A 23052-nucleotide genomic window follows, 5' to 3' on the forward strand; every position below is an offset into this window, starting at 1 on the left:
GCCCTTATGGCTGCATATATGGGTACAGAAGGGGGGGTTCACACTTTCCACCACAAGTGTAAGAGTCCGATATGGGCCTGGGTCCCCTTCTTCACGGTGCACTGTGCCGACCACTAGGTTACTCCAGGGACCTGCTTGCTGCTCTTGATGCTGTCATAGAGCCTAGTATGTACTGTTTCTTTCACATGTTTGTGGGAGGAGAGTCAGTGACCACTGGAGGAGTAAGGGTCGGTCATGCCTTAATCCCTCCAGTTGTCATCTGGTCATTTAGGGCACCTTTTTCTGACTCAGTCATGATAGAAACAGGTGTAGACCAAAACGTCTAAATAGTAGCCCTGGACGGTTTTGTTTTGTTCCATTATGGCAGAAAAACGTCCAGTGTTTGGGAACACCCAGATCCTGCCCCCTACATTCTACAGACACACCCCCTTGTCATTTGGATGCACTACAGATGAATTGTATAGAAAAATGTCTTAAAAATATGTTTCAAAAATAGTGATTTGGATGTTTTGGCAAATAAAATGCCTGCTCAAGAACTAGTATAAACATGCACACATATGATATATGCAGTTGAGCATTGCATGCCCTCTAGTCCATGTTGAACATGGCATTGAGGCGAGGGAAAGAAAGGATGGAGAGATGCTGCTTGGTGGTGGTGGTGGGTGGGTGTGTGGGGGGGGGGGATAGAGAGAGATGTTAAACCAGAGGCTCAAGGCAGGGAGAGGGAGAAAAGTTGGACATGAAGGTGGAGAAGAGGAGAGGAAAGGAGAGATGCACAAGCTGGGGAGGGGAGAAAGAGGGAAGATGGATCCAGGGAGAGAAGATGGACAATGGATGGTAGGGAGGAGAAAGGGAAAAATGCTGGACAATGGGGGAGGGGAGAGAGATGGGACAGGAAGATGCTGGTGGTGGGAGGTAAAAGGGATAGGGAAATATCATGCTACGAGGGTGAGGAGGGTAGAAAGAGGGAACAGATGCTGGGCTGGAAGGGTGGAGGGAGGGAGACACTGGGAATGGTGGAAAGCATGGGGGAGAGGCCCAGGAAGTGGAGATGGCAAGGAAAAAATGAGAGAATAGTGATTACAGGGGGTAGAAATATGGTAATGGTGCGTAGATCAAAGATGGAAGGGAATGGAAGGCTGGGAAAGAGAGAGATAGGGAATGGGAGAGCTAGTGGGTGAAAGGAGATGGAAATGTGATAGATAATCTGAAAGAAGGAAAAGATTTAGAAAGAGGATGACATTTGAGTGTACAGAGGCAGAAAAGAAAAAAAAAAAGAAAGGAAAGAGCTAAAATGGAAGGATCAATATTTCAGAGGTAGGTGTAGTGAGGAAATGAAACGACAGGAGAAAAAAGACAAATGGACAACCGCTTGAAGAATTAGCAGAAGACAGACAGGAAAGCGGGAAAGAGAAATTAGAACCAACATGATGGAAAAATAAAATGTCCAGACAATAAAGGTAGGAAAATCATTTTACTTTGAATGTTTTAAATGGAATATGTTAACTTTGGGAAATGTGCATAGCGGATGTCTTTTTATTGTGTTAAGCAGAAAAGGAAATGCGCTTTTGTTTTGGGGTTTTTTTCCTCCAGTGTTGCAGTACATGCTGAGGTTCCCAGTTCAATTTTGTCTATATATTTTTATTTCTAATTTGTGATCCCTTGTTCTGTAATTTGTGAGGGTCTGTCGGTGTGACTTTAACGGCAGATGAGGAGATTGGAGAAGAGAGGGAATTGGGGGAGGGGCTTTATTTTCTGCCCTGGTCACCAGCATGGCTAACGGCAGCCCTGACCCTTGCTATAGCTAGTGGGGATTCCCAAGCCCTACTAGCTGGGGGTCTCTTCTGAAGCTGGCCAGAGATGCCTTCTACTCTGTACGTATTTCCTAGTAAAAAAGGTGCCGGACTCAAATGCTAGGCCACTCTTCAGGGGTGGGGTAATCACTGAGGGACCCATCTCACAATAGCGAAGCCCCCTGCAACCGGTCACAGAATGTATGACAAGGCAGAATTGGTGTGTAGAGCCTCAGCTCTTTCATTAAAACTTGGGGTCCATGGGTCAATTTTAGCAGGCAACGGAAAAGGTGCTGGTACTCAGTACCCCCAAGTACCCCCTCAAAAAAAGCCCTGCTTCTACTGAGCTTGGCAGATGGGGGCAGCATCCTGGAGCCACTGACAACTAAGCATGTATGGGGTGCTGGCATCAGTGGCTCAAGGAGTTGCTGCTGCCTGCTAGGCTTGGTGGAGAGGAGTTCTGGCCATCATTACTGGAGGCCTTCAGCTGACAGAGATTGGGGATCCTCATCTGCTAAAGTATTTTATATTTTGAATTGGGAAGTGCTGGGGGAGAGGGGGGAGAGAGAAAAATTTTTGCCCACCCACTTTGTGCTCAGGCCCACCCAAAATTGGCTGTCTGGCTATGCCACTGGTTGGTGGTCTGTAGACAACACCCACGTGGACAGAGGTTTTATCATCTCTTTTTAAGGTGATCCATATCACTTCTTCCTTTCCCCAGGTCCCTGTTATTTCAGTTGCCTCAATGTCATTTCTCACATACAGAGCTACTCCTCCACCTTTACGACCATCTCTATCCTTCCTAAATAGATTATAGCCTGGTATATTTGCATCCCATTCATGGGAACCATTTAGCCATGTCTCTGTGATTGCAACAACGTCTAAGTCTGCCTCCAACATCAGGGCTTGAAGGTCATGAACTTTATTGCTTAGTCTGCGAGCATTTGTGGTCATCGCTTTCCATCTACATTTTCTGGTGTTTGTTTCAACATTATTGATTTGGGGGTGTCTTTTCTCTTTGGGTACCTTCATATCTTTTTGTTCCACCTTCATTGCTTTTTCTTCCGCCTCAGTTCTATTTTGAGAAACATCACAGTGCTGTAATGGAGCAAAAGAATTCTGTAGGGGCAACACTTGTGAGGGCGGATGCTTCTGTGTCACATAATGAAGTCTGCCTGAGCCTACTGTGAACCATCTATTTTTAGGTGGTTTTATCCTTTGAGGCAGTGGTGTGAATTTGGTTTGATTCTGTGCAGTATGATTTTGTGCAGTGTTAGAAGTTGCTTTAAGTGCATCTAATTCCTGCTTTACTTTACTGAGCTCCTGTTTTAAACTAGTGAGCTGATGACAGATAGGACAAGCCTTAAGTCTCCAGATGATTGGCCTTGAAACCAAAGCACCACAATTATTACAGAGAATAAGAGTCATCCTGTTTTGTGCCATAACTATAATGAATGCAACTGTCGTCAATGCTTTTATCTCAACAACTTTATTGCTCTACAATTCAATCCACTTTGCTTTTAGTAAAACTATATTTTGAATATGATTGTTGCTCATTTGTGTGTATCATTAATGCAGCACTGCTAAAAAGGTATTCAGCAACTGTACTAGCAAGAAGTGAATTGTTCAGTCTGATAACAGTTCCTTCAGATTAGGCAAGGCTGCAGTATTGCTGATGTCTTTTGACTGGATCTGCAGGTGTTGGTCAAGGGAATCTCTCTCTCTCTGAAACACATGACTTCCTTATAGCAAAGAATGCTTTATCATTGTGTAAGATAATATATTTTTATTCTCCACCAATTACCTATAAGGTAATATGATAAGCATAAGAATATATAAGAAAAAGGGGGAATTAAATATTATATTTGTTGAATTACATTAACCTGCACTGCAAGGTTTAAAGACGTGCTCGGAACATAAAGACCATATATATAACTTTAAAAGGTTTATTTACAATACAGGTAATGTAATGATGTTACAAGAGAGAGAGGCAGTTTTTTAAGAATCTTATCACAAGTGTAAATGTGTTTTTCAAGATATCAAGTCTGAATTATAAATTATGCAGGATATGGTAACTCACTTTGGCAGAGGAGTGATGGAGATCCTTGCTGAAATAGAAGTCTTTCTTGCAGAGTTGTGGGAGCCTGAAGCTTGGAGAAAGTCTTGGCAGAGTGTGTTTGCAATCCAGCAGAAAGGCAGGAGGCAGGTCCAAAGAGAGAGACCGGTCAGGAATCCATGAGCTACATGTCCAGAGGAAGAGACCAGCAGCAAGATAATTCAAGCCTCTTTTGTAGTAGCCAGTCCCATCCACCTCTAGCAACTGGTTTCACCTATTTGTAGTCATCTATTTTTAGCAACTGGTCACATGTTTAATGACATCATCTGGACATCTGCTGGTCCATTGTCTGAGAGTAATTGGACTTAGATGGGCTTTTCAGATGCCGGGTGATCTTAGCTCTGAGATGGTATCATTGAGTCCGCCTCAACAATCGGCCCCACAGAGACCCGGAGGGGATTTGATGCCGGCTCGAGAGTCACAAACGGAATTGGTAGTGACTAGAGGAGGCCCTGCTGGCTTTTCAACTCCAGATGAGTCAACAACAATTGTGAGGGGAGTTGGCCCCTCACCCTCCCCCATCATGGTAACCCCTTCGGAGAGAACAGGTGAGCATTTATGTCCTGCCATTATAACTTTAGAGACTCTGTGGGACGCAATCCAGGCTCTAAATTTATCACTACTACAATCTACGGATTTATTCAAGACGGAAGTAACCGAAGTTAAACAACATCAGCAAGCTTTAACCTCAAGGGTAAAAACGCAAGAGGATAAATGTGAGTTAAATGAACTAGAGATTAAAAAACTGCAAAGTGTTATGGGACCTGTTGTCGTTGAAAAAGATAATATACAGAAAAAGGTGGAATACCTAGATAACCAACTGAGACGTAACAAATTAAGATTTTTAAATTTTCCAAAGACGCCTTTGATATCAGCAACGGAAATGTTGCGGAAATATTTTACTGAAATACTAGGTATTCCTAAAGAAGCTCTTCCTCCTGTTGTAAAAGCATACTACATCACAGGAATAAAACCATTGCCTGCAGAACCTATGCCAGATTAAAATTTAACAGAACTTCTTGAAACTTCTTTAGAGATAATTACCGAGTGCACGACTCTTCTTGCTACCTTTGCCTTTGAGACTGATAGGAACAATATATTTAGGCTTTACTTCAGATATATTTCCATGCAATTTCTGGGATCAAGGATACAAGTTTTACCCGATTTAAGTAAATCTACGCAGAGAAGGAGGAAAGAATTCTTGGGGTTAAAGCCACGGATTCTTGCTCTGGGAGGAACTTTTATTTTAAAATTTTCATGTAGATGCTTAATTTCTTTGAATATGATTAATTATGTATTCTTTGACCCGGTTAAACTGCGACAATTTATTATTGCCAAAGAAAATGGTGGTGGTGAATTAACCTCGATTGCTCCAACAGGAAGCTGAAACCGCTGGTTTGGATCTGTGCTCTCCCCTCTCTTTTGAGTGAATTTATGTTATACTAGTAAAAAAGCCCCGTTTCTGATGCAAATGAAACGGGGGCTAGCAATGTTTTCTTCTGTGTGCATGTGGGAGTGTGTGTGTCCCTGCCCTCTGGCCTCTCTCCCCTCCCCCCTCTGAGTCCTTCACTGTTACAGAGCCAGCGATTTGATTTCGTGTTCTGCTGTTTTCCTTCACTGACTGTGTTACAGAGAGGGCGGGGCAGACACTCATAGGGAAACCGGATATCTCACCCCCTTCACACTTCCAGCTGGAGGCTTCATAGAACGTTGGTGTTGCTTTTTATATATAGAGATTTCCTCTTTATTTCCATATTGTTTTATTTCCTTATGTCTTGATCAATAATGTGTGGACTAACTTAAGACAATTTTTCAAGTTTTCTATCTGTAGGAAAAGAATATTTTCCTTAATTATATATTTTTTCTTATATTTCCACATTTATAGTATGTAAATGTATAATTGAAAACCAATAAAGTTATTAAAAAAAGATGGGCTTTTTAGTCTGAGTCTTTGTCTGAGAATAGGTGGCGTCTCACTGTCTTTTGTTAGGTGTAGTAGATGTGTTGATGAGCTTAGGTAACCACCCAGCTAGTTTTTGTTGTCAGTAGTTTTCCAGAGGGAAGGAGGGGAGATGAAAACCAGACCAGTTTATCTGATTCTGTCCCAATAAGTCTTATATATATATATATATATATTTTTTTTTTAATATACACATTGGTATCTGATCCAGCAAAATCAATAACTCTGACAATTAAACTCATATCATGCTACATATTTCCCTCTCTTGATTCTTAGTGACAATATTTACACAATATTGGAATGGAGAATCACAAATAACTATAAAAAGTTACAATCTTAACACAGAAGCAGAATTCAAATAAAACAATAGCACAGATATTGGACTATTCACATGGGTATATTGGGAGAAGTGAGTCTTTGATTAGTGGATATTGAACCTTGGAACATGTCACCTAGTAGGAATTGTGACTATTATAAGCAAATAACTCATTATTATTTATTTTGTTTGCTTGTGCTCATGTCTTACATTTAGGTTGCTAGGTATTCACCATTGATCAAGTTTTCTATGGTCATCTGGCATCAGTTCCATTCGGCTTCTAATCAGTTATGCGGTTTTGGGCAGAGTCTGGCTTTGCTCTAGTTTTAGTAGGCTTGCAATGTCACTCCCGGGCCTCATATGCACCACCCCTAGAGACCAGCTCGTTTTTGCAACCACTCAGGGACATAGGTTGCTCCCAAGTTGATGTCACATGGTATCTTCATGGTATGGCACTTTAGATCTGGTTGTAAGAGGTCATCTTCTGGATCTGGTGAAACTTTCTCTTAACCCAGCATGCAAGCAAATCATGAGCATGAAAGTGAGCAACTGACCAATCAATACCACCACAATGGGACTTTCCAAGGAAAATATCCCACCATGAATGTTTCCCTATGTTCTCTATTTTAGAGGCTAACTGATGTATTAATGTAGTATCCTTGGTGATTTTCTCAGTCACTATCTTGTTTTCTGTTTTGAGTCGCTGTAAGGATCTCTGTATAATAGGGTGCTTCCATACGGACTGTAAGTGGGTTACATTAAAACCTAAGGGAATAGGTAATAGTTCAGGAGTGGGTATGGATAGGTCATTGGAAACATACTGCATCATTGGTCTGGAATAACTAAAATCACATCCTGTAATTTTAGTGACATCACATAGACATAGATTTAAACCTTCAATTACTATGAACACAATACCATTAGCAATAATAAAAGGATGGATAGTTCTAATACATAAACAAGAATGGGAATATGGAACTATACTACTGTTATCATTAGAAAGATGAAAGGCACAGGTACCATTAAGCATGCAATTATCATTATAACTTCCTAGGTTACTATCACATACAAAATAATTATTCCTATCAATCATCATATACAATAATATCTAATTGATCATTGACCAAATAAGCAAAAACAGGATCATGGTATGGTACTATGAGCTATCTTTCAGAGAGAAACTATGTATCAGTACTGAGTGTAGTAAAAGGTTACAATATTCATATACTTAATATAGTAAATTGATAGAGACAATACTAACGTGTTTAGTGTACCTAATATAGACTTCATATGAGATATATTACCTGTGCTTTGCACACAACTAATATTTCATTCAAGAGAGAGACCATCTGTATGTAGTGATTGTCGTACAGAATAAACTAGCAAGTATATATGCATGACATTAAATAGAAATTTGTAGAACTTAATAAATAAACCATAGCTTGAATAGTAGTGAACATGTGTGTGTGTATATGTATGTATGTGTGTGTGTATATATGTATGTATAATGTGTGTGTGTGTGTGTATGTGTATATATATAATCTTGCCTGCCAGTGAGAATGTTTTGGAAAAGGACATGGTACAATTTGGACTAATGAAAGGGCTGATTGGGACGGTCTAGGAATGTCTGTTTATAGTTCTTGGGTATCCCATAAGATAAAACAAACAGATAAAAATGGAGACCACGTGACAGACAAAACACAGAGTTCTAATAGGCCTTGTGTATATCACATCGATTGATTCAGGACTTGGCTTAACCTGCAAATAAACCCACTATTATATTTTTAAAAAACAGCATATGTGGTATCCAATTGGATTACCCAAGTAGTTCCATTAAGCGAGGAGTACTTCTTATGTGCACAAATAAGCAAAAATTGTACATGGCATAACTATCCCATAAATAGAAAAGGATTTGCTTATATTAAAAACTAGTAAAAAAGCCCCGTTTCTGATGCAAATGAAACGGGGGCTAGCAAAGTTTTCTTCTGTGTGCCTGTGGGAGTGTGTGTGTCCCTGCCCTCTTTCCCTTCCCCTGTGCAGTATGTCCTCTCTGTCCCCTCCCCCCTCAGAGTCGAGTCCTTCAGTGTTAAGTTTCCTGCTGTGCTGTGTTTGTGTTACAGAGATAGTGAGGGCTTCTGCCCTCTCTACCCTCCCCCCTCTGAGTCCTTTGCTGTGTTTTCCTTCACTGTTTGTGTTACAGAGAGAGCGAGGGCGGGGCAGACACTCATGGGGAAACCGGATATCTCTCCCCCTTCACACTTCCGGCTGGAGGCTTCATTTAGAACGTTGGTGGTGCCTTTTATATATAGAGATGTTTCCGGGATAGCCATGTATGTATCAAATCCTGGCTCCATAAAAATCCTAACTTTAAAGCTTGAACTCTGAAGGAGAAAGAAAAAAGACACTTTCACATTAATTTACAAGGTCACATGGCTCCACTGTTCTTGCTTTTTTATTAGGATACTCCCTCATTCACAGTTCCTTCACAAGATCTCACACCATGGTATGCAACCAGGGTGCAGACAGGCTTTAGTGCACTCTACAAAAATAAGCACATCTTGTTAATTCAATCAAGATACAATAGTTTTAGTTTCAGCTCAAGTGGGAGTTACTTATTACTAAGAGACATTTTAAATCCTGAACAATGTTACAAAGGTACTTCAGTGCAAAAACTTTTTCTCTATATTCCTGTCCAACCTATACCAAAAATCAGCCACCTGGATCCCACTGCCATCTGCAGAGTTGGTCATGCTGTGGAGAAGTCCAGTCCAGGCTGGACGCGTCTCCTCATGTTCCATAGAAATACATTGCAGGAAGGGCTGAGAGAATGTCAGTTTCTGGTCCAGTAGGACATGCAGTTATAGGCTCCTGCTTATCTGGTGGCAGATTTCTCTTTTTATGAGGTTTCTGGGTAGCTATCTGCAAGGCTGTTGCTGTAAGGACACTGGTGGGTTTGTTTTCCCAATAGGACATATTCTCACCTTGATTTTTTAAAATGTTACATGCTTGCCTGCGGGTTTCAGTATCTACATATTGAGGAGCTGGATTTTTAATTGAAGGCTCACTTTTATGTGAACTTAGGTCAGAATGAAAAACAGGTTGTGGATCTATGTACTGAGGAGCTGAATATTTAATTGAAGGCTCACTTTTATAAATGCTTAAATCAGAATACAGAACAGGTTGCGTTCCTATGTACTGGGGTTTTGGATGCTGTGTTGGGGCCTGTTCCTGGTATGGTGTTAAATCAGGGTATAAAACGGGTCCAGCTGCTGCCACTGGGTGTGAAGCATAAGGCTGATACTTTTGGACATTCATTGCCTTCACACACACATTCATTGCCTTCACACACAAATCTCTAGCAGAAGCAGGCTCACCTGGTGCCCAAGAGCATAAAGCTCTTGCAATAGCAGGATGCATGCCCTGACAAATTTCCCTGAGATCCTCAGTATCTATGTGTACATCTAAAAGATCTTTTGGTGGCTGCCCTCTCGCATCTCTCCCATCATCTAGTCCAGTCATCACCAGTAATAGTATAGCTTTTCTAACATAATCTTCAGTACTTTTTCTTATTCTGTTGGATAACTGCACTTTGAGCCTTGAACCTTCTCATGCCAAAAGAGACACAAGCAGCTGTTGCCAAATTGAGTAAGGAAAAGCCTATCTGCTTAGCCAAACTAATAGCTTTTTCCATCTGCTCTGCATATTCAGGTTTAATACAGAGGCGAACAATTTTAATCAATTCCTCTGTATTAAGCTTCTCTTCCTGCTCTAATTTCCATAGCACAAGACAAGCATGGGGAAAATTATTGGGGTCTATCTTGCCTACCTGCTTAGCTATCACTTCCATATCTGTGATAAGGGTTGGGAGCTAATAGTTTGAGTGAAACCTCCTTCTGTAGGTTGAGACTGTGATACATTTATTACAGCTGACACAGGCTTAGCTGTGGCTGTCTTTGGGTCCGGAGGGGTATATTGGAAGCCTGTAATTGCTGAGACCTGCAAGCGAGAATCCTGCAGCTTTTGTTTTAAGGTTTGTATTTCCCTGTGACAATGTGCATGATCAGCATCTTCACCTAGAGTGGGAGTCTGCAGTGTTAATTCTCTAAGTGTTTCAAGCCTGGACCCTGGCTTGCTTGTATTTCCAAAGCTGAAATTTGGGTCTGCATTCGAATTTCTTGATAACTTAAGCAAGTAGTCATTGTGATTAAAAACTAATTTTCTTTATCTGTCTCCATACATTCTTTCTCTTTAGTTTGTAATTTCTCTTTCAATTCTGCACGCTCTTTTAAAATTTTCTTACATGTGGCCCACAGTAACCAAAGACAAGCAACATTTCTTTTACGCTCTGACTTAACTAAATATAAGGAACAATACTTTTCAAATTTGGTTTCAATATCAAAGGTGGTGATGATATCATCAGTTACACTAAGAGTCCAAGGGTTAGGGCCAGAGGATACTACACATTGCTTAAACAAAGTGGGGTTATCTACACCTAGAATAGTGTGTGTATGTGTGGCACCCTCAGAATAAGCTGAAAAATCAGTTTTCGTTTTACGCCAAAACATGGTTATGCAGTAAAATTGAAGAATATATTTACCTTTCCACAAGTTGGTATGGGGAGAAGCCGGGGTAGGCTTTGTGTGTCAGAAAATGCTCTCTTTTATGGAAAAGAGAGGCTTAGAAAAATAACTGGAAACACATATATTTCATGGGAGTTCAGTGAGGTTTTATTGGCATGAAGACTGCCCTTGAAAATATGCCTGAACAACAAGTGGTTACCAACCTCAAAAGGATGGAAGTTTAGGAGTGGATGTATATAATAGAGGTTAGAAGATTAAAGATTTCCTAGGCACCAGTTCCAACACATTAGTGTCTTCACCAAGGTACATGCTAGCAGAAAATGAAAATAAAGCCACAGGGACAGTAAACTAGATTTAGTTACCAAGGAAACACATGTGGGGAGTGTTTTCACTTTTACCAACAGGAAGTTTATTAATGAAACACAATACTAATTCTCTATAAAGCATCAAAATACAATTTCATTAACAATTTAACTTTTAGGAGGACCCTGTTATCTTGTGCACAATTTCCCTTGGCCACATTCTTCCACCATTTAATAAATGTAAGATACTATATTTTTATTCTCCACAAATTACCTATAAGGTAATATGATAAACTTAAGAATATGTAAGAAAAAGGGGGAATTAAATATTATATTTGTTGAATTACATTAACCTGCACTGCAAGGTTTAAAGACATGTGCTCAGAACATAAAGACCATATATTTAACTTTAAAAGGTTTATTTACAATACAGGTAATGTAATGATGTTACAAGAGAGAGAGGCAGTTTTTTAAGAATCTTATCACAAGTGGAAATGTGCTTTTCAAGCTATCAAGTCTAAATTATAAATTATGCAGGATATGGTAACTCACTTTGGCAGAGGAGTGATGGAGATCCTTGCTGAAACAGAAGTCTTTCTTGCAGAGTTGTGGGAGCTTGAAGCTTGGAGAAAGTCTTGGCAGAGTGTGTTTGAAATCCAGCAGAGAGGCAGGAGGCAGATTCAAAGAGAGAGACCGGTCAGCAATCCATGAGCCACATGTCCAGAGGAAGAGACCAGCAGCAGGATAATTCAAGCCTCTTTTGTAGTAGCCAGTCCCATCCACCTCTAGCAACTGGTTTCACCTATTTGTAGTCATCTATTTTTAGCAACTGGTCACATGTTTAATGACATCATCTGGACCTCTGGTGGTCCATTGTCTGAGAGTAATTGGACTTAGATGGGCTTTTCAGTCTGAGTCTTTGTCTGAGAATAGGTGGCGTCTCACTGTCTTTTGTTAGGTGTATTAGATGTGTTGATGGGCTTAGGTAACCACCCAGCTAGTTTTTGTTGTCAGTAGTTTTCCAGAGGGAAGGTGGGGAAGATGAAAACCAGACTAGTTTATCTGAGTCAGTCCCAATAAGTCTTATATATATATATTTTTATATATACACATTGGTATCTGATCCAGCAAAATCAATAACTCTGACAATTAAACTCATATCATGCTACAATTGTTATTTATTTATTGGGATTTATTAACCACCTTTATGAAGAGATTCACTCAAGGCAGTGTACAGCAGGTACAGTTTAACATAGAACTTACAATTTTGTTAACAGCATAACAATAGTAAAATAACCAAGAATAGACATAAATACAAAAAAATGAGGTAAACTTGAAAACAGTAAATTGAAATCTAATAATAGAACTACCGTGAAACAGTATCAAAAATATACACATTTAACATCATTGAAATTCAAATACCAGAGATATAATACAATGTTAGCATAATACTAATGTTACACCTAATAAGCATGCATTAGAACATTCAGCTAACATAGATATGATGCTAAAGAATTTCTACAATACAGATTACCAGATAGCTGAGGGACCTAGAGCAGATATATAATGGGAACAAGATGCGTGGTACAGAGTCAGTTGGGATAATTTGATGGTTAGCTAAACTCAAGGCAAGTTTGTTGTATAGTTAACTAAGAAATAAGGAACTGATCTAAGTTACAATGTGTGTGTAACATTAGAAGTAGTGCTTTCTAATTCAGCACTTGCATCTTCATATTTGTTATCACTGTCATTCTGTCCAGTTAGAGAAGGCTTTCACAAAGTTGGAATCATTGTCTATTGTTCTAACAATTTTTCATCTGATGGCAAACTCTTTGAGTATCTTCAAGAACTGATGCAAGAATGTCAAATGTGTGAGAACCTTCAGTCTTAAGGCCAGACAAGTAGACTTCTTCTCTAAAGACTTCATCAATCCAGTGGTTAGTCACCCCAAAGTAAAATTTTCCATGGGATAATCCAGCAGTGTGTTTTGGTAGAGACATATGTCTGTTCACAAAAAATGGAAACCAGCTTCAATGTCATTTCCACTTCAAAGGGACCAAATTCACCACTTCTCTGTTTGACTGGAGACCAGTAACCAATTCAAGAAACACAGGCAACTCCACTGTTCTCATAGGCTGTGTTCCCTGAACAGCAAAATTTAAGATGAGATTATCCATTATTTGGATTACGAAGTTTGCAATAGCAAAATCCTGTTCCAGATTTTGCTGTTTCAGTTTACTGAGGAATCATCATTTAGGTCTCTTTTCCACTTTTAACTGCAAACATCAGAGGTAATTAAGTGAAAGTAGTAAAATTTGGTGAAACTATTACTTTGGTAAAAGTAACAAATGTTTCCTTTACTTCTTTACAAGTAAAAGTGACAAAACTTTTACTTAAGTTCAGTAACTAAATACATTTCCTTAGTTACTATAGAACACTAGGAGAATGGGTGTTTCTGTGCTAATTAGCACATCTACATTACCGCACACTAACTGATTAGTAGAGGGTTAGCGCACGAGGCCTTATTGGCTACAAAATAGGTGACAGTAAGTTCACACGCGCTAAGTTTTGTTAATGCCGTTCTAAAGATTGTACAGACAATCAGCATATTCTTGGGAAATTTATCCCGACTGCTTGATTGACTTCATAAAATATACTTCTCAGGTTCTCAAGGGTAGTCTGGAATCGTGAGCCCTTGGGCTGCTGATGAGGAGCGGTAGCAGCACAAAACCCTCCAACCAGGACCGGACCAACAGGACTGGAGTAGAAGCTGTAGGCAAGCGAGGAAGGAATAAGCAGAACCAGAATGGACTTGGTTTGCAGGGACCAGAATCAGGAAACACAAGCAGGAATCAGGAACTAACGTGACTGGAACAATACTTCACCTGCGCTTGACTGCCGTTCCCTAGGGGTTGAGCCCCTAGGCGCAGGCAGCCAGCAGGACTTACTGGACGGAGTGATCAAGACAAACTTGACTAGACAGGGTACATGATAAAGGGTCTCAAACAGGCAGGAAACAAACACAAGCTTGGCTAGAACAAGGTACAGGGTCTCACACAGGCAGGAAGCAAACAAGCTTGGCTAGAACAGGGTACAAGGTACAGGGTCTCAAACAGGCAGGAAACAAGCACAAGCAGAAGGGAAAGGAAGCCAAAAGCAGACAGGGAAGGAGCAATCAGCACTGGATTCAAGACAGGATACAGGAGTCTCAAACAGGCAAGGAATACAGACTAGGGACACTAACTGAGAAACATGGCTAACAAGACAAGGCAGAAGTGCACTGAGCACAAACACCAACCTGGACCTTTGGCGTTGCAGAGGCAAAGCAGAAAGTTTCCAGGTGGCTAATAAGCCCATCAGCAGCAGAGGCTCAGCTGCAGCAATCTCAAGGCAGCTAAGGGTGAGGCTAGCTGCCAAACTTCAACCCAAGTCTGGAGGGCTGGAATATCTTGACCGGACAGCAATCTCAAGGCAGCTAAGGGTGAGGCTAGCAGCCAAACTTCAACCCAAGTCTGGAGGGCTGGAATATCTGGACCGGACCGGAAAGAAAGTCTGGAATGAGTAGGGAGACAGCAAGACAGTCTATGGCAGCCACCAGATCTGGCCACCAGAGGGCGAGGAGAGCACAGCCAGGGAAAACAGTCACAATCATGACAATACTTATAGGATATATTTGACCCCTGAGGCAGGCGCTTGTGCGCCGAAACATGGCCTATGTCGGGTCATCTTCTGAATTAAAGTATTACATTTCTCTCTATCCTGAAGGCTCAGTATTTGCTTTTCTCATTTCTGTGTTGTACTTTTGTATGCTGTTACCCTGTCTTTTGTGACTTCATAAACATTAGCGCTTGGCCATTAATTAGGAAAATGGAAAATCCATTTCTAGCTGTGGAAAAGTGGCCTTAGCGTGTGGGAAAGATTCGTATAAGAGATGCTAAGACCACTTTTTGCTGCAACTTAGTAAAAGGACCCCTTAGTCACTGTGCTTGCAGAAGTTACATGGAAATACTTTTAAAACAAATAGGAGGAAATATTTTTTCATTCAACGAATAGTTAAGCTCTGGAACTCTTCGCTGGAGGATGCGGTAACAGCAGTTAGCGTATCTGGGTTTAAAAAAGGTTTGGAAAAGTTCCTGGAGGAAAAGTCCATAGTTTGCTATTGAGACAGACATGGGAATGCAACTGCTTGCCCCTTGGCCACTGTTTAGAAACTGAATACTGGGCTAGATGACCCACTGGTCTGACCCAATATGGCTACTCTTATTTTCATTTTGAAATTACGCCTATTTGACCTAAGGCTTTAATTTACTGAAGCTTCTAGAAGGGCAAAATTTCCACAGAAAACGATTTTGCAAGCAAAAGTTTGTATGAAAAGTGTTATGGAATTTTTACCCTTAAGTAGGTGTGTTTATATAGCTAAAGTTCTTCAAAACTATTTAACCAGCTGGTTAAATAGGGTTTAAGTGCCAAACTGTGGATATTCAGTGGGAGACAACCAGTTAGCGCTGAATATCTGCATAGCCAGTTAACTTTTTAGTGGCTAAAATAAACCCAGATATTCAATGCTGGTCACCAGATATGGTGCAGCATTGAATATCCAGGTTTAATGCCAGTGGCGGACAGCAAGCGTGCTGCCCTTCGCTGGCTGAGTATCAAGCCCACAGTTTTTACCTATGGAATTTTTTTCCTTCCAGAATTGCCAGGAAAAGATGCACCATTTCTAATTTTTAAACAGGTTATTGAACACGAGACAAAAGAAACCACAACAACATAATATAATGCACAGTGATAGTTTCAAAATAAGAAACGCAACCCACCAACAAGCCCAAACCCTCATCCACCAAAATAATGCAATGAAAACCTCCTCTCCCCCCCCCCCACCTTCCCAATTCTTATGCGCAAGAATCTGTCGCAAGAAAAATAGACAGTGGAGTAAGTCTGGTTTCTTATGACCACTCACCACTTACAGATTGAATAAAAGAGATGCGTTATTTCTAAATCGTATGAGCAAGCTGACCTTATAGGCTCACGGCACTGTTTTTTTTACCCAGTCTTAACATCTGGCCCTAAGTATGACTAACTAGGAAATGTGTGCTTCAGGGTGATGTGTACTAAAAGCATGCACACATCAGAAGAGAAACTTTGCAGTCATAGAATGCTGGAAGTACATTTTACAGGGCAAATCATGAGGAACGTATTCAAATAAATTAAATGATAACATTTAAAATAAAATTCAATTCAAAACTCAATAAGTTATCAGAAGTAGTTGAATTTATAAAAACAGTTCAGAATGGGTTGAAATATCTAGTTTTAAATATCCAGCACACCAGTGGCTCCTTCTGAACAAGTGGAGCAGTGGTTCTCAACCCATTTCTACAAATATACCCAGCCAGTCATGTTTTCAGGATAACCACAATGAATATGCATGAGATTGATTTGCATGTACTTCTTCCATTGTATGCATGTCTATCTCATGCATATTCATCTGATGTGGATATTCTACAAACCAGACTGACTGGGTATGACTCAAGAACTGCGCTGAGATTCCCTGCCTAGTGGTTAATACAGCAGCCTAAGAACCTGGGGAACTGTGTTTTGATTCCTACTACAGCTCCTTATGACTCTGGGCAAGTCACTTAACCCTCCATTGCCCCAGGTATAAAATAAGTTCCTGCATATACATGTAAACCACTTTGGTTACCGGCGACGCCGGTAATTGGAAACAAAACGGGAGCTGGGCAGACTTCTACGGTCTACGCCCTGATCGTGACTGAATAGATAGGGATGGGCTGGAGTGTAAATATTAAGGGGCTTCGATGTTAGCTTCAGAACTTAGTACAAGAACAGTACTGGGCAGACATCTACGGTCTGTGCCCTGAGAAAGGCAAGGACAAATCAAACTCGGGTATACATATAAAGTATCACATACCATGTAAAATGAGTTTATCTTGTTGGGCAGACTGGATGGACCTTACAGGTCTTTATCTACCTTCATTTACTATGTTACTATGAGTGTATCCACAGAAATGCAGTATATCGAGTCTCAACCCTTTCCCTTTGCTTTTACTGAGTAGGGTGGAATGGATAGATGTGAATCACTTGTTTACTGTTTCCAAAAATACAAGGACTAGGGAGCACGCAGTGAAGCTACTAAGTAGCAAATTTAAAACAAATTGGAGAAAAGATTTCTTCACTCAATGTATAATTTCATTTTGGAATGTTTTGCTAGAGGATGTGGCAAAAGCAGTTAGCTTCGCAGGGTTTAAAACAGGTTTGGACAATTTCCTAAAATAAGTCTATAAGCCATTATTAAGATGGACTTGTGAAAATCCACTACTTATTTCTGAGATAACAAGCATAAACCTGAATTGGCTACTGTTGGAAACAAGATACTGGTCATGATGGACCTTCGGTCTGTCCCAGTATGGCAAATCTTATGTTCTTAACTTTAAATATTATTGCTTCTTCTTGTGTCTTTATCTTTTTGCAGCTCTTCCTCCTTTGGCTAGCAGTGAACAACCAAATACTAGGAATGGTAAGACTCTTGTTTAAAACACAGTTGTATACATTGAGGGCTCTGTACTCAAAACAACCAAAGATATCATAATGTTTAAAAATTGTCCAGACTAACCTCCGAATTTTCACTAAGTTGTTAAATTTAGGTGGTCAGGGGCTTGGTTAGAGTTGAAGAGGAGAACATCAAGCAGCTAGCGTCCCCTCTCTTCTGGATCTTGCAAGGAGAGAGGGGTATCCCCAACTGGTGCTCTCTATTTTTTCGGGGAGCAATGATGTAAAGGGAGGGGAGCAGCTAGGGTACTTTGTGTAATGATAGCAGGAAAAAGAATCCCATGGAGAAAGTATCTTGTTTTATCTTTGACAGAGTTGGGAGAAAGAAGACACCAGTTGTTGGCCAAATCAGAAGGACAAAATGGGTCCCACTATGGTGGGATCATTATCTTGCATGCAAGAGTTGGGGGGGGGGGGGGGGAGAGGATCCTACCACTGCAGAGCCATTTTCTTCAAGGATTTAGAGGGAGGGGTAGCTGGGTTGTCTTTTTTTTTTTAAGAGGACTTAGCATGCTAGTGACTGATTTTCAGCACTAATGAGCAAAGTTTTGATTAGCTAGATTTAGGAGCATATTCAGCTGAAAACCTAGCTGATTAGGGTCAGCTGAAAATTCTCTTATAGATAACCAGTCACAATTAGTCAGCCCTCATGCCCATTCAGCAGGTCTTTATAGTAGTAGTAGTAGTAGTATTTACCTCATTGAGTCAATTTTCTGAAAAGGTATTTTTGGCTTTCAACAGATGGCAACCAAAAAATAGAATTGCTTGGCAGGAACCTGGATACAAAGGAAGTCAATATCGCTCTTCTCTCCCTTTTCACCATTGGAGTTCTCCTGCTGGTCACAGTGCTACTGCTCTTCATGGCCCTTGTGTTCTTGAGAAGAAAGATGTCTTACAAGAGTGTTCAATCACCTTTATACATGGAAGATAATTTGTAGCTATCACATAGTCAAAGTTTATTTCTTGAAATGTATTGAACTTTGTGATGCACTGTTACCAGATGGGTGTGAATTATAGCATTTCAAGTTTACAAGTAATAATTGCGAAACACAGGGTAAGGGCAGAAATATGTGCAATAATGTTTTTAGATGGAATGTTTCATTGGTAAATTACACTGGTAGATTGTATTGTCATTCTGAAAATGGTTGAGAAGACTCTGGTCTTGTTTTGGTTGGACGATAGAGATGATCTGAACTTAAAGATTTGGTTAGACAGCCCCATAATAGGCAGCATTTACAGGTTCTTGATGACATCACAATTTGTTGTAATTTTCAATTAATACCTCTAAAGAACTAGTATGGTACCACAAAGAGAATTACTTGTATTATGTTTGTTTAAATACTGTAGCAACCCCCCCTTTGGTGAATTTCAAACAGGGTGGTTAGATGTGCTTTTCACGGTATCAGGGTTCCCCACCTTTACACTCACCAAATAAGGAGTTGTACAGAAAAAGTATTTGAGGAAATTCTATGATATGTATGTCTTTAGGTGCAGTGAAAAATAAATAAGGAATGTCCCCAAAAGTCCACCGGCCCCCGGAGCAGCCCAGGAGCAGGTAAACCCCTGTAAAGGGGCACCCACGTATTTTTATTTATTTTAAACCCCATTTACAATACTGTTTCTTACTTTTCTCAACGTTTTTGATAGTTGAACATAAAAACCAGGAGGAAAAGACCTCATTTAGACCTTAACCACACTCTTGGAAATTATTGTTTCCTGCATATGGGGTTGGTCAAACAAGTCATTATTGGTCTGAACAACAAAAATCAGTCTACATTATTCACAATAACTTAAGTTCAACAAGCGTATATATTAAAAAAATGTTACTTAGCTAGAGCAGCCTTGCTTTTAAGCAACTCCAAGTGATCGTCCAATGGTTTTTATTATGAGACCATGTATGACACTGTTAATAGTTTGGGGAGATTTCACTGTGGCTTCTTCTGGAGACCCCACCTTACTAGATGCTGTAAAAACATTTTAAGAATCCAAACACAAGAGATTGTCTAGTAAGGTGAGGTTTCCGGAAGAAGCCACAGCGAAACGGCTCCCTCCCCAAACTATTAACAGTGTCATACATGGTCTCATAATAAAAACCATTGGACGATCACTTGGAGTTGCTTAAGAGCAAGGCTGCTCAAGCTAAGTAACATTTTTTATATATACACGCTTGTTGAACTTAAGTTATTGTGACTAAACTAGACTGATTTTTGTTGTTTAACAACGATTAACAGGAGGTTTTTCAGACCAATGATGACTTGTTTGACCAACCCCATATGCAGGAAACAATAAGTTCCAAGAGTGTGGTTAAGGTCTAAATGAGGTATTTTCCTCCTGATTTTTATTTTTATTTTCAACTATCAAAAACGTTGAGAAAAGTAAGAAACAGTATTTAAACAAACATAATACAAGTAATTCTCTTTGTGGTACCATACTAGTTCTTTAGAGGTATTAATTGAAAATAGGGTGTATGTGGTATAGGGAGGGTAACCTAGGACATTGGCAATCTGTATATAATTTTGGTAATTTATGTTGCACTTAAAATGCAAGTCATGTTGGATAGCCAAAAATCACTTGAAAATAAAGTGTAAAATAATCACTACGGGGGGTCTTTTATAAAGGTGCGCTAGCATTTTTAGCATGTGCTAAAAATTCAAGAGAGCTGAACGCTAAGATGCCCGTTGGAATATAATGGGTATCTTAAAAAGTGGCACATTTCTTGGGCAGACTGGATGGACCGTGCAGGTCTTTTTCTGCCGTCATCTACTATATTACTATGTTAGTGTTTAGTGCACGCACTAAGGGGTCCTTTTACTAAGGCACGCTGAAAAATGGCCTGGGCTAGTGTAGGCGCGCGTTCTGGATGTGCGCAGGTCCATTTTTCAGCGTGCCTTCAAAAAAAGGCCTTTTTTTGGGGGCCAAAAATGGACGTGCACCAAAATAAAAATTGACTTGGCGGTAAGGTCTCAGCGTTAACCGGGCGGTAATTGTCAGCCTGTGTACACTACTGATTACCACCTGGTTAATGCCGCGCATTAGAAAATAACATCTATTTTTTTGGCGCGCATATCAGACGCGCGTAAAAAATTGGAATTGCCATCCAGGGCACGTGGTAGCCAGGTGGTAGTTCCAAATTGACTTGTGTTGGATGTAGGTGCCTACGTGCCTTAGTAAAAAAAAAGTGCCCCTAAAAACACTAGTGTGCCTTTGTAAAAGGGACCCTAATATCCTTTTTGTTTTCAAAAAGAACAACATACACTGCCTGGACACACAATACATACCAGAAAATGACTTCGTTTTTATAAAGTAAAATACAAATGCGTGCTATTCAGTATGCAAGTCTATCCAAACGTGCCACAGAATTTCTCACCCTAACCACTCAATCTGCTCATGAGGTGTCCCAGGAAACTAGGGGCTTTGGTAATAAGATATTGAATGGTTTGGCTATGCTATTTTGCACATAAGTACTACTGCAGAATTAATTTTTATTTCTACTACTGAAAGTTTTGTTGATTTTATTGTTATTGTGTTATATAAATGTACTATAAATAAGTTAAACAATTATGACATTTTAAAATCCCGTTTGACAATGTGATACCACAAAGATACTGCTTATTAGATTCTGACTACAAAAGGGTTTTGAATCAAGAGCTTTCTTCTCTAGAATGTTAGAAGTCTTTTATTCCATGTGCCTCCATTTCAGTGTTCCACATGTTAACAATAAGCCACAACTGCATATATAAGAAGGCAGATATGACCACGTGCCCGAGTATGTATGAGGCATACAACAAAACATACTCATTTTTCACCAAGTTAGTGTGGTAGGTATCTGTCTTACTACTATTCAGGCCTGGAATAGTTTGATAGTAAAACATGGAAAGAACCATTAGCCACTTTACAAGAGATTGGTAAGAGAGGTCCTGGGTGACGATGCAGTAAGTGGAATTTTACTGAAGTCATGCGGTCTCTTTTGCTCAATCATGACACTGTTGTATTAATTCTAATCAACATACGTTTTGTTTTGGGGGGTTTTGACATCATAAAATGTGTAATTATATAGGAAAGTTCATCCACATGAAAAGATTCAGAGAGAGAGAGAGAGAGTGAGAGAGAAATCAGTGTAGAGGTTGTTTCTTGGCAATATGTATATTCTCTCAATAAATGTTTACAATGCTACTACTACTACTTATCATTTCTATAGCGCTACAAGGCATACGCAGCGCTGTACACCATACACAAACCTATTTATTAAATCTAATAGATGAGATTTTTTGGATTACAGAGGCCATTCAATCATCTACATTCAATATGCATCTACCTAGGACAGTACAATTTGGGGGTGGCATCAGTGCGGCAGTTCATGGTTTCTACAAAAGAGTCATCGTGGTCGGTGTGGGACCTTGAGCAGGAAGGTCAGAGGGGACAGAATTTGACAGGCCTTAAGCATGCACAGATACTCAAGGCTCTGCACCAGCCATGATGAATCTTCTATAGACATCATGACTGCCGCGTTGGAACTGGTGCCATCCCAAAGGTGCTAGGGTAATTTGGGGGGGGGGGGGGGGGGGAGGTATGCAGGCAAAAGGAGAGGTGCACACACACCAGGGGGCGGGGGAGACACACTGATGTTGAACAGCAGAAGGAAGGAGACGGGGTGATGCTGTACATAGGGGGGAAGGCCTTGAGCAGCCTCTCGATGGGGAGGGGGGTGCACAGCTGAAGGTTCATTTAGGATGTCAGATAACCTTTGGGATGGCCCTGATAAGAGCTTCACATTCTGCAATGTGTGAGAAAACAGAGATTAGTAAACACTTTTTAGCTGTAGAACCTGGGTATGTAGCTTGGAGTTCTGCAACTCTATTGGATGGGTCAGTGCATTGCATATATGCTGGATGCAAGTTCTCCAAATACTTATGGAATAGTGTGTAGCAGTGACGGTAGGTCAATAGGTAGAAAACATTCTCCTTTCATTTGCCCTCTTCCCCACATCACTCCTCAGTCCCCCATTTATTCCTTCTTTGCTATCTCCTCAATCATCTGAATCTTCTTACTGTTTTGGTTCCCAGTTTAAGTTATTTTTGGTGGTACATTCATACCGCTTCACTAGATGGGAGCCAACACTGGTGATCACAAAGAGAAACTTGTGAGTGAAGGTGGGCCCAGAGCCCTGATAAATGGAGCCACACAATGGGTTAAAGATGAACACAAAATAATTTGCTAATGTACCAGGTAAGGGTATGCTGTTTCTTTCAAAGGTGGAGAAGATGAACACAAAATCTCATCCTTTAGATTCACAAACTTCCTCCTGTGCTCTGTTCCTGCAGGGACACGGCATGCACTATTGTCTCTCAGAAAACAGTATTCGCAGCTTGACTCTGGCTTGAGTCCAGAGATACAGTTTGGTCTCACACAAGATGGCAT

At 40.3% G+C, this 23052-nt stretch overlaps 1 protein-coding gene across 4 annotated transcripts in view; it reads left to right on the forward strand.

Annotated features, from left to right (window-relative positions):
• The window catches only part of HEPHL1 (hephaestin like 1), a 138138-nt gene extending 117749 nt beyond the window's left edge, over nt 1-20389 (forward strand). The window contains exons 19-21 of one of the 4 annotated variants that reach the window (XM_030200195.1): nt 6568-6570; nt 17558-17602; nt 18376-20389. In XM_030200195.1, coding sequence (XP_030056055.1) covers nt 6568-6570; nt 17558-17602; nt 18376-18572 — 245 coding nt within the window. In that variant the 3' untranslated portion in view covers nt 18573-20389. Of the gene's footprint in view, nt 1-3925; nt 5413-6567; nt 6571-11671; nt 11939-17557; nt 17603-18375 lie in introns of those variants that run through there. The other 3 variants (XM_030200196.1, XM_030200198.1, XM_030200197.1) reach the window with 3 other exon arrangements.
• The last annotated feature ends 2663 nt before the right edge of the window (nt 20390-23052 follow it).

The sequence above is a fragment of the Microcaecilia unicolor genome, chromosome 4 (assembly GCF_901765095.1).
Source record: "Microcaecilia unicolor chromosome 4, aMicUni1.1, whole genome shotgun sequence".
Taxonomy (NCBI): domain Eukaryota; kingdom Metazoa; phylum Chordata; class Amphibia; order Gymnophiona; family Siphonopidae; genus Microcaecilia; species Microcaecilia unicolor.